Source organism: Euprymna scolopes, chromosome 2 (assembly GCF_053919585.1).
Source record: "Euprymna scolopes isolate OS-2025 chromosome 2, ASM5391958v1, whole genome shotgun sequence".
NCBI lineage: Eukaryota > Metazoa > Mollusca > Cephalopoda > Sepiida > Sepiolidae > Euprymna > Euprymna scolopes.
In genome coordinates this window covers 163,329,460-163,342,351 of record NC_136483.1, presented here as the reverse complement: position 1 = coordinate 163,342,351, position 12,892 = coordinate 163,329,460, and the positions used below count along the sequence as shown (strand labels likewise).

Sequence of the window (12,892 nt, the reverse complement as noted above, 5' to 3'; positions counted from 1 at the left end):
ATCGTTTAAGGTCATATCCAGGACCGCCATGCAGGGGGGGGGGAATTAATTTACCAATCACCCCAAACTAACCTGCTTTGGCAGTTCAATCATAGGTCAATAACTGAGGATGGAGACATCCATTAAGGTCTTGGATATACAAATCCAAGTCTTCAACATAATTGGTTACTCATCTCATGTGACCTTATTCAGGACTGCTATACAAGGGTTAGGATCTAGAATGTAATGTAAATCAGAAGCTAGCTCAACATGACTGAGGGTGAATATTTCAAAAGTACCATAAAAGCCAAAACAATCGGTTACATAACCATGTTTCAGTGTTAAATAAGTTTAAACGGTTGGATATGCAGTAAACTTAACCAAGCAAAGAATCACTTTCAATGGATTTTTCTTTAAAAGGGTTTGTAAAAGTTGAAAAGACAAAGGTGAAGAAATAAAATGGATGTAAACGATTCTAGAGATCAATATAAGTGGTTTAACAATTGACAACTGGTAGAATTACTATGAAAATTCATGGATTTTAGTAAGAGTCTCCATCGAATTGTGTTATTTGGTCAAATTAGGAACATACCTAATGAATCAAGTTTGAAAAACATGTAGCAAGTGAAAACTTGGTACAAGTTCATTTTTAATAGAATATTTAAAAAAAATGAACATTCCAAAAGACCTATTTTTTTATTCCGCCTGAATAGATCAGAAGGTTATAAATTACATTGTTATAACTGAAATTATGCATTCATATCTGAAGGTTTCATCTATTACAGATATTAGTGGTGCAAGATTAATGAAGCAATCCGTTATGGATGAGAGTCAGATGCAAAGATGTTTTATTAAATTCTATGCAAGAAAAAAAAAAAAAAAAAAATGGTCTGAATGCCCTTGTGGAGAGGCAAGTAAACGAACTTAGTTTTATAAGCCGATGTTAGGAATTAACATACATTTCTAACCCAGAGGAAAGATTGGTAGAAAACCTAAATTTTCATAGGCATCTCCAGGTTATTACCCGCTTTCTAATGACAAACTGGATTCATCCAGTTCTTGTTAACTGGAAAATGACTCAGCAATCAGCAATCCACATCTGTACTAAACAAAAGAGTTTTATTGTCAATTCTTTTACACTCCCCCCCCCACTCCGTTCTTTTAACCAGCTGCAACATTTAATGCTCTTATTTCTGTTGTCACTTATTCGCTTCATATTTATAAAGCTAATGTAATTAGGCACGAGGCGATTCATGCCTATCCTTCTCTTAACTACCAGTATTTGACTGAATTCTAATAATCTTGCAGCCATGATTTATGCCTCATTGTCAATGACCACAACATCAAGTCAAGGGCCTATCCGGCATTGCCCGGCAGTCTCATTATCACCCAGTTGTCATAGTGACATTTATTGGGTGAATTTTTATTGGTATTTTTATCTGAAGAGTTGGGAATTCTTAAGACTGAAAATGAATCCTTATTTTTGCCGCCTTGTTATTGTTCTAACTTAGCACTAATGTTTCAAAGTAGATAAACACTTTAAAAGTTAAAAATGCACAAGCTTATCCAGGTAGGTAGAAGAGTAATTTATCACGCCTTTGATAATTATATTTTTTTTTGGTTCATTACCTATTAATACGTACCTTACTAATTGGATTTTGAAAGCTTAAATTTAAATATTCTGAACGAAAGATCATATGGCCAAACAAATTTTATAGACGATAAATTTTTTAAAATGGTATTTCATTACAAGACTTTAGAGTTAATTGTTATTTAGTATTACATAGAACAAAACATTTGCAATGTAATCCTGCTAAATCGAGGATCTTTTTTATACACCATTTTCCAAACTAGCTTCTTAGTACAACCGAAGTAAAGTAGGTGTAAGTCCAGAAAAATCTGTACCAGTCAGAATGAAAATATTCAACTAGAATAATGTAATTACTAAGGTACTTTACCCTCATATAGACTAAAAAGACTCCAACTAAAAAGTAGATGTCAAAAAGAATTGAACACGAAACAAATTTGTTTAAAACGAGAAACTGAAGCTGGGTTTAAGTATTTTTAGTTGCGTGCACGCGACTAAGTCACTCCGGTCGGTCTGTCCGTAACATTTTTGTGCTTGGCCTTTAGTTAAGATCAAAGGTCTGTTAATAGATGCTGTTCTTAGCTTTTTAAGCTTTTCTTGGCCAAGAAAAAAAGTGTAGTATCTGTTCCGGCAGATACTGCAAGCAAAGACCATATGTAGGGGCAACTCCACATATAAGACCTTGGTCAATGTAAGTGACACCCTTCATACCAATTGTCATTATCCAGCTCCCCTACTTCCCCTTCATTCCTCACATTAAAAATCGGCCTTGTGCCCAGTTTGTTGGATGGGGGAGCAAATAAATACCCTTTTCTTGGCCAAGATCAAAGTGTAGTATCTGTTCTTACAAACATAAGTACAACATGTAAGTGTGATATAAAGTGGGGGATCACTTTTCTGTATTAATTTAATGTAAAATGATCACCCACTTTATACCCAGTCAGTCTCAAAGCCATTAAAGTTGTTTTTGAAGGATTCCAGTTATTTAAAGCATTCAAGTCATTCTTAAGGTCATTCAATTCATCCTTAAGTTCATTAAAGTCATTCTAAGTCATTTACTTTTTATTTATTTAAGTCATTTCAGCTCATTTTTCGGTCATTTTAGTTTATCTTTAAGAATTTCATGTCAATCTTACATTCACGCATTCATTCATTACACGAGAGAACGCGACTAATGGCTATCGGCCTTGTTATATGGCAAAAGTGCATTATAGTTACCAATACAAAATAAAGATAGGAGGGGGGGGGTTAAAATATTCTTTTATCGATCTTTAAGAGTTTCTAAATTTCAAAACTTATCGTAGGTTAGTACAAAAAAACAAAAAACAAAACTGGACTATCATGTAAACCGAAAGCTTCAGCATAGTACGAAATATTCTGATAGACTTCCGTTAAAAATTAATATAGATCGGTCGAAAATTAAATGAGATCGGCGACAGCTACGTTTGATTTTTTCAATCAAACATTTGTATCAACGAAATTACGGCACGGCAACAACCTTGGACCCTTATTTTTTTTTACAAACCTTCTCGGAAAGGAATACAAAATTTGAACATATAAATTGTCAAAACTGGAAAGCTATGCAGGTTGATCCAGAAATTGCTTGAAAGATTAGTAAATGTCGGCGAGTTACTTTTGGAAAATTCTTTGTTCCAGGCAAAAAAAAAAAAAAAAAAAAAAAATTACCCTCCCTCCAATTTGGAGGGCTTTCCTTTTTTAGCTAATTTTAAATTTTCCACCCAAAAAGTGCTATAATGTATAATATCTCACTTTTATCGACTTTTTCTTTTAAATAGCATTTTCTTTTTAAATGACGACGTTTTTACTGTTTATGAATATTAAAAGAAAACTTACTAAACATTAATAAAAAAAAAAAAAAATGGGTGCTAGTGCATGCACCACTTATGATCAGCGTTATATTTTAAATCGTATTTCTAAGTTTAATTAAAGTTTAATGGTTTTTTTTTTAAATTCAATTGTAAGGTTAAAGGGGGGGTGTAATTTAATTTCCCCCCCCCCCTCAGAACATAGAATTGGTACTGGTCGCGATTTGATGATAGGTACAAAACACCATTTTGTGGTACTAGTGCAGTGGAGTGCACTTATTGATCCGTGCTGAAATAACGTTATTATTTAAAAAGCCATTCCTAACATGGGGAGGGTGTTTTGTACCTATTCTGTTTTAACCTTACAATTGAATAAAAAAAAACATTAAACTTTAATTAAACTTAGAAATACGATTTAAAATATAGCGCGGATCATAAGTGCACTCACTAGCACCCATTTTTTATTAATAAATGTTTAGTAATTATTTTTCTTTTAATATTCATAAACAGTAAAAACGTCGTCATTTAAAAAGAAAATGCTATTTAAAAGAAAAAACAGTAAAAAAAAAAATAAAAAAAAAAAGACTAGTTACTATGGCAACTAAAACATGTCCTTTGCTCATGCATTGGGAGAAGTCAGTGTTTTTTATGGTGTTCGGCAGGAACCTCAAATCGCGACCAGTACCAATTCTATGTTCTGGGGCAAAAAAATTAAATTACACCCCCCCTCCCTACAACTTGGTGTGCTTTTCTTGCTTTATTTCTTTTCCATCTGATTTCAAATTTTCCGCGGAAGATTTGTACGCCATCTGAAAAGGCAGTTTGCTTGTTGAAGCCGTCGTTTATGCTATAGCGCACGCGCGTAGCGAAAACGGAAGCCGCAAAATGGTGGAAAGTAATTCGTGTGTTCAGGGGTTAATACCATGCAAACAGTAATTTTGCCCCAAGTTTGACTATCAGATTCGTTGTCAGCGACCTCAATTACCCAATACAAATTAGAGTGGTCGGTGTTCAGTTGTAGCGTATCTGAATATTTACCGAAGTTTCGGATCTGTAAACAAACATTAACTCATTCATTTCAAAATGCTTCTACAAAATTGGGACGAGATTTTGTAGTCGATAAATGGAGTTCAGATAAAAACAATTGTTTCAACCGATTTTGTCAATTCTAATCAGTTACAATGGTAGCTTTCAAGTTATGCAGTCGAAATTAACTGAATATAGAGTTAACGAATCGTGTGTTAGGTGAAAACTTGCAGCCATCTTGTTTAAATCAAGACAAGATGGCCTCTTTTTTGAACTCTCCTACAATCATTTTCAAATTCCATTTTCTTTAATAATTTTCTACCTTAACGATTTTCGTATTTTTTTAAAATATAATCTTAATACGAGGAATACGTAGATACCATCGTTTTCATGGTAAATTCAGTATTACGATTTCCGAAATTATCTAAATAGTATAGAAGTGCTGAAATGCGTTATATTGAGGAATGAGGCGGTTATTTCACCTGATGGATTCCAGGTTGACTAGTTGGATCTTCAAAGACAAATTAATCCACTCTATTATTAATGTCAGATTATTTTTTTTGCAGATAAACATACAAATATAGTTCCTCTAGCGTCGTCGTCTGTCGTATAAGATTCGATTCTTCATTTAATTCCTAAAATATTTACACTTTGGGTAAGTCTGCAGTTTATGGACGTTTTAGACACGATTCAAGAATTAAAGTAATTTTTACGGCATCTTTACGAACAGTACAGAGCCCCCCCCTCCACATGTTAGAGTTTCTAAACGTTATTTTAGCACGGTCCATAAACTGCAGAAGTACCTTCAGAGATGGAACATAGATTTTATTTGTTTACCAAATAAAAAAGGACTATCACTAACCCTAAATCCAGGTGGCAAAGCAAATTAAAAAAAAAAAAAAAAAAAAAAAAAAAAAAAAAAAAAAAAAACAAGCAAAAACACTTAGAATTAAATCCTAGCAAACCTGTATTTGCAAAAGAAAACGAATTGCGGTTAATTAGTCATACTGCTGCTTCCAACATTGGACAAAATTAGAAAAAATTGGCAGTCAATTTGTAAGTTAAATGGTTATAAACGCTCAGCCGAGCCGAAATTCAAAGTTTAAAATTGTCTGAAACTTTAAAGTTTTTATTTTAACTAAAATTTCTATTCATAATTTTACTTGAAGACGTTGGGATTTCCAAAAGTTCTTTAAATAAAGATAAAATTATATTCATGTTAAAAATGAGCCTACTATTTTAAATTTTGGCACTTTGTGCAGTGCACTGCACTAGTGACTGCACTACTAAAATGGAATCATTTTGGTTATCTGTCGAGACACGAGGAGAGAGAATAGCAGGAGCATACAAATGCAGATTAAAAATTTGTTAAGGACATTGAACGTTAGCATTATACTTTTCTATCAACCAGAAAAATAGACTTTAGTCTCCAAAGACTTTCTGCTGCAGAGAGGACATTTACGACGCAATAAAAACAGACGATGGATTCCAATGGATGAGAGAACGTCTTTCGATTAGGAAAGACGATAACATTTTGAAAGAAACAGGGAGCTTATGCACTTGTTACCGCACCTTTTTAAATAATTTTCTGGTTAAATTAAAGTCCCTCGATATCTTATTAACCTATTAGGAAGTACAGAATAGTTACAGAACACCTTAAGAATGGCTTTCAAAATAAAATTAAACATGGTAACAAAGGTGCGTAAGTATCAGAAAGTTCTCAAAATTAACACATTTCAATGATGCATGATTAGGTTAAAAAAAAAAAAAAATTGTTAAAGTTTCTTATATTTACTTTAAAAATTTTCAAAGCATTCATTTGATTTGGTCCTGAAATTGCATTTGTTTACCCTTATGCACTCTCCCCATGTCCCAACTGAAAACCAAAAGGAGTCTGGCCCTAGTAGTGTCCAAGCGACAAAGTTCTTTTAAGCGTAGTACTGCTTATTCACCGAATAAGTTATTCACTTGCCTCCACGAGAGGCAGAATAAGTTTTTTTTTTGATGCGAGGGAAATCCAGCTCCCAAAAGAGGTACTAGATTGTAACTTTAATTCTTCCTGTCAGTGAAGAATTAAAAAAAAAAAAAAAACAGATACTACACTTTGCTCCTGGCTGAAAAGATGAAGGAAATGATTAGAAAAACATTAACGAAGCATAATGCTATTTTAATGAGTTCACATTTTCATTCACTTCCAAGACATTGCCACTTGTTACATTAAAACAGGTATGGGGGATGCATGCACTATTCCGGCGATAGGACAGCGGGACCTGTTAGACTCTTTAGACCTTATCTAAGAATTTATAGATCCCTCATAACTACTTAAATCTTTCGCTTACGTATTTCATTTGGCTACTCGTTTCATATTCAAACAGGCCAGCCCTCATTTTTCTACCGCCACCCCCTCAGCCCTCACCGATATAATATAATTATATTATATATATAAATATATATAGATAAAACATGACGAATAATGAGGACGTCACTGAAGACCAGTAGACCAATATCTTGTTTCTTTTAAAAGAAACTTCGTCAGAGTAAAATATTTTGGCACACATTTCTAAAAGTAAATGCAAACATTGTAATGAAACAAGAACAGCTGGTACTCAATAATAACACGAAGGGTGTGTGTGTGGGTGGGGGGGGGTAGAAAGTTCAAGTTACAGCATCTTTTATTAAGATAACTAGGCTAACAATTTTGAAAATTCAAAATTTAAATTATAGTACATAACGATACTTGGGTTTGTATTACTGTACTGTACACACAGATTCGAAAAAGTTGTCAAAAACAAATATATAACAAATAAATGTTATCAAAGGCAAGATAGTTACTTTTCTACCTAACTGGATATATATTGTGTTTTTATTCAGTGTAACATGTTTATTCAGCTCGAAAAACATGCAGTGTTTACCGATGTATTGGAAAATTCAAAATGGCGGCCGACTCTCTCGGAGAGGGGAAGTTTGGGAAAAGGTATAAATAATAAACTAGACAAAATACTGTTAGAAATTCGCTCAATATGTTACCGTGACATAGGTTGACATAAATCCGGTTGTTTTTTAATAGTATTTTGTCTAGTTTATTATTTATATCATCTTTTCCCAAACTTACCGTGTTAAACAGACAGTAGGGAGGCGCCATTTTGAATTTTCCAATACATCGGTAAACACTGCATGTTTTTCGAGCTGAATAAACATGTTACATTGAATAAAAACACAAAAAATATATCCAGTTAGGTAGAAAAGTAACTTATCTTGCCTTTGATAACATTTATTTGTTATATATTTGTTTTGACAACTTTTTCGAATCTATGTGTACAGTAATACAAACCCCGGTACTTTAAGTAACCGGGTATCCAGACGAATCCAGTACTTATGTAGAATACGAACAATGCTGAAATGCTATTTAGAAACCCATTTTTGACACGGGCAGGGCGTTTTGTAACTACTTTCACCAGGCTTAAGGATGCCGTAAAACTTTAATTCTTAAGATAAAATAAAGTACAACAATTACCCAGAATCTAGTTCAGTAACTGACAGTACCAACGGAGAATCAGTCATTCCCGGAAATGACTGAAGCAGATTACAGAAGAACTTTCAAATTGTACCACTATTCTATATAAATATTTATTGATATGAGGTGTGGGGGGAAAAAAAAAAAAAAAAAAAAAACTTAATTTTGTTCAAAAATGCTAAGATCTACCAGAATGCATTTGGGCAGATTTGTAAACGAGTAAACATTCTAATCTTTCGTTAGCCAAAAGAAAACTAATTACGTTTTGGCATTTAAACAATTGAATTGTCGAAAACAAATTTTTAATTCTTAGCAAATTTTGGAAGCTGTTCTAATTTATATTGGAATTGAAAGCTTAATAGAAATAGTTTCAAAGTTGTTAAACGAATAATTTTTTTAAATCCTCACATAAGAAAGTATGCGAGCGATTAAGATAATTGGGTGCTAATGCAGAGACTGATCCGCGCTATTTTTTTAAAATTGTATTTCCACATTTAAGTTTTTATTATTCAATTGTAAGGTTAAAGTACAGAATAGTTACAAAACACCCTCCCCATTTTAAGAATGGCTTTTTAAATTAACATTAATTCAGTCACGGATCACTATTCACTCTCTGCATAAGTACAATATATACACATAAATATACATACATTACACCGGTTACAAAGTTCAACGTAGAACATGAGGTATTTCTGCAATTCACGGACCGTGCTGGAACAACTTTAGAAAGTCATTTTTAACATGGGGAGGGTTTTACACTGTACTTCATCGGTGCTTACGCACTTATGTTACCGTGCTATTTTTTAAAACTGTAGTTTCAAGTTGAATTAGAGTTTTACGATATTTGGAAAATGTGGAAAAAATAAAATTTAACTTAGTCAAGAATTAAAGAAAAAAAAAAATACGGTCCATGCACGGCAGAAATACCAAGTTTCTGCCCAAAATATTGAACTAAAGTTTAAGCTGAACATTTTTTTTTTTTACTATTTTGGAATTATCATGGTATCTTGTTTATTAAAATGATTAGGCATACAGAATTACCCCCCCCCCCTCATCCCAGGTTTAAAATGGATTTCTCTGCACAAGTAGCTTTCTCTAAATGCTTAAATAGGATTTAAGAATTTAATGGCAATAAAACTAGAGCTAAAAGTTTGGTCTACATAAGTAGAAAAATTAACAATGGATTTTGCTAAAATTAAATAAGCGAGAGATTTAGTCTTTAGTAAATTTAGTGTTTTTGTTAGAGAAAGCTATTTTTTTTTTTTTAAACAGTTCCTAAAAAAAAAAAAAAAAGAAAAAAAAGAAAAGTTCCCTCACAAGACGCTGTTTTTTTTTTTGTTTTTTTTTTTTTTAAAACGAGAAAATACATCTATCCCCGCATAAAACAAAACAGATAATACACTTCTATCTTGGTCTGAATGAGAGGATGACGTCACTGACAAGTTATTTAAGCAGGAGTATTTATTGATGTAAACTTATTTACCTTAACCCCCCCCCACTGCAAAGTTAGACACAAGGTCAATTCATAGCGAGAAATCTTGAAGCCCCCTCCCCACACATTCCGTAAGGAAGGGGAACGTATGGATGCTTACATTTTATCGTGAGTGGCAGTCGGAATTTTCCTGTGGAGGGGGGGGGGGGCTCAGCGCTTAAGGCTACCGGCAATAAACCAATTCTACTTTATGAAGGAGGTAATGCATAGGAAGTTCGTCTTTACAGACCCAACAGAATAAATACTGCACTCCGTTACCAGCCAGAGAGTCTCCAGTTCTTCAGCGAAACAGAGAAAGGAATTATTAATTCCTTTGTGTTGCGGGGGTTTAAAAAATAAAAAGTAAATAATTCTTTATGTTTATATACGAGCTTTGAATAATCATTTACTTAAAAGAGAGAGAAGTGTAATTCAGGCGAAAAATAAGGAACTTACCCAATATGTCTTCGGAAGTGTCTTGCGAATTAAATTCCACTTGCTCATTTCGCCCACTGACAGTTAAATAAACGGCTTTCGTGGTGGACATAACGGTCGCCTTCCAAACTATTTTACGACTACTAACAACAAAAACCTTCTCTTCCTCTTCTGTTTCTTCTTCGTTTGGTTGTTGTTGTTGTAGCGATTGCGGAGGAAGACTAGGCAAATGATGTCGAAGTTGCCTTTTTAATACAAATTTAATCAAATAATAATAATAATACTAACACCTTCTTTTTCTTCTTCTTCTTCTTCTTCTTTTTTCTTCTTCTTTTTTCTTCTTTCTTCTTTTTTCTTCTTCTTTTCTTTTACTTCTTTTCTTCTTTTTCCTTCTTCTTTTCTTTTTCTTCTTTTCTCCTTCTTCCTTCTTTCACTGCCTTTTCTCTGGTAATGATGGTAATGAGTTAATGCCGTTTGAATAAGGATGATGACGATGATGATGACGATGATGATGACGATGATGATGATGATGATGATGATGATGATGATGATGATGATACTTTATTATTATTTAACTTGCTACTAGTTTTCCACACAAGTCCTTACTTACTTGTCCCCCCCCCACTCCCACAACTGATATACAATGAGAGGGAAGGGGAGTAAATCCACTCTCCCTCCTTAACCCTTTGGATTTGGGACAAAAAATACCCCCTCCTCCACCCACGTGTCTAGAAGGATTTTTTTCCTATTCTAACTGAATCTAGATACTAGAGCAGATACTACATTTTGATCCTAACTAAGGACGGAAAATTATCACTAAGAGATCACTAGCAAAAACGAGTGGTGTTCCCTGGAATCTGAATCCTTATAACAAGTATACCCAAATTTCTAGCACTCAGTTACCGTCGCAAACCAGATTGAGTTCTCGCAACAGCTATTTACCATTAAGTTCTTGTGGATAATAGCTGCTAGTTCTCTCTGAAGTTTGAGTGACAATAAGCCCCCACCCCTGTCTCAGGATTCAAGTATTCTCCGTGCTCTTCTAGTCGAAGGTTGGATGGTGCTATTTCTCTTTGGTCTTTCTATCCATGCTGTGGCACCAAACGATGCTGAGGCCACAGGGTTTTAGGGGGGGGGGACCATGCTGTTATAATTATTACTTGTTTTTCTTTGCTCTTGACAGATTTCAATAGACAGCAAGTTTCTTTCTTTTTTGTTTTAATTTTTCAAAGCTGTACGTATGCTGCTAACAATTGCCATATGCAGTTGCGATAGCTGCACCATGCATTTACGGCGCTTAACAGCTATGGAAATTGTTTTCTTTGTTCTTGCTTTTCTTTTTTTTTGGGAGGGTGGAAATGGTGAATAAATTCATTTTTTAAAAAACTTTTGTACAGAGATAAAATCTATGCAAAATACAAAACATGCCCAATATACAAATCATCATTAATGATTGCTCACTGATAATAACAACCGGTGTCTGTCTCTGGAGACTGAGTCTCCTCAGATTTCCAGTATACCACCTCTTTCGATAGCTGTTGCAAATCATTTTGCGTTATTGCAACAGCTGTTTACCATTTAATTTTCACTGGCAACGATTGTTGGCAGAAATTCCTACTGTAGTATAGTCCTGAAGTTAAGTTCTCTAGAATTTCAGTGGCAATGTGCCTAGCTAAGGTTCAAGTAATTTTGGGACACTTTCAGAGATGACTGGTTAGTGTTCTTCCTGCTCATTCTTTCCATTCTCCTGTTCCCTTCATGAAGTTTCAATCGAAGTTGGTGCCAAAAGCATATGTGTGTCTTTTCAGAGGAGAGGGGGTGTAAGTTTTATGGATGTCTGCAAATTTTAGCTCCTTTGGACTTGTGTGATGTTTCTATATTTTTTGTTTTTGTTCTAGTTCAAATCACCTGTTATGTGGTTTGGTTTCTGCATTCAAGGATTTTTCTTAAGATTTCGGTTGTGTCAATAATTGCAGTTAGTTTTATGATCTCAGTTTTCCCTTTGATTCCAATTCCTCTTAGTCTTTTTTTTTTTGTTGTTGTTTCCTAGTATTCTAATAAGTAACGACAATTTGTATATAAACATCTTGCAGATCAAGTACTGACAAACCATTATTCTGCATACCATGCAGCAGTAGATTTTTGGAGTCATTAGGAAAGAATGTGCACCATTTCGGGGCCTCCTTGTTGACGGTTGTCTTGCACACCTGTCTCTCTCACTGAAAATGAAACTGCACTTTATGGATCAACTGCCTGATGATGTGTTATGGTCGATGACATAAACTGGCACTTGCACTGAGATGATTTATACAGGATGTCCAAAAAGTCACTGAAGAATTGAAAATCTTTGTCATTTTACCATCAATGATTAGTTTTTTTTTCTCTATTTCAGATGTTTTTCCAGATAATATTCTTGAAATTAATTATGGATAATTTAGCATTGAACAATGTACGAAAATTGTGCCATTGTTTTACCAAAATCAGGCAATGTTTTGGCGGCAACATTATTTCTCACTATGACAATGTCAAATGGCCACCATGTTCCCCATATTTGACTAGCCTGGACTTTTTCTTATGGCGATATCTTAAAGACAGAGTCTATGTTAACAAACCTCAAACCTTGCAAGAATTAAAAGAAAAACATCAAGAATGAAATAAGGGATTTAAATCGCGATCTAGAGATTCTGCAATCTGTCATAAATAATGTTTTGGAAAGAACACAAATATGCGAAGCTGAAAATGGGCAATATTAAAAAGACATTTTTCATAAACAAAAATTGTTTCAATTTTGCATTTTTCTCAAATTTCCCATTGTCTTAATCAGATTGTGTTAAAATTACAGAAAGATATCATCAAAAATAAAGAATCTATTTAAGTTTAGAACCGTTCAGTGATTTTTTGGACACCCTGTATTTAGTGTTTTTTATTTATCTTTTTTTTTACTCACGTTCAGTCCAAACAAGGCGTATCTCTACTTGGACGTAAAGGACTATTATTTGGGACCATGCTTAGGGAAGATGAACAAGATGTTGCTTTACATTACATTTAAACAA

The 12,892-nt window shown here is 33.9% G+C and overlaps 1 protein-coding gene across 1 annotated transcript in view; it reads right to left on the bottom strand.

Moving 5' to 3' along the window:
- LOC145298338 (high affinity cGMP-specific 3',5'-cyclic phosphodiesterase 9A-like) overlaps positions 1–10,087 on the bottom strand; it is an 81,048-nt gene extending 70,961 nt beyond the window's left edge. Inside the window, exon 1 of the mRNA XM_080144313.1 lies at positions 9,861–10,087. Coding sequence (XP_080000439.1) covers positions 9,861–9,951 — 91 coding nt within the window. The 5' untranslated portion in view covers positions 9,952–10,087. The remainder of the gene's footprint in view (positions 1–9,860) is intronic.
- Positions 10,088–12,892: the final 2,805 nt, after the last annotated feature.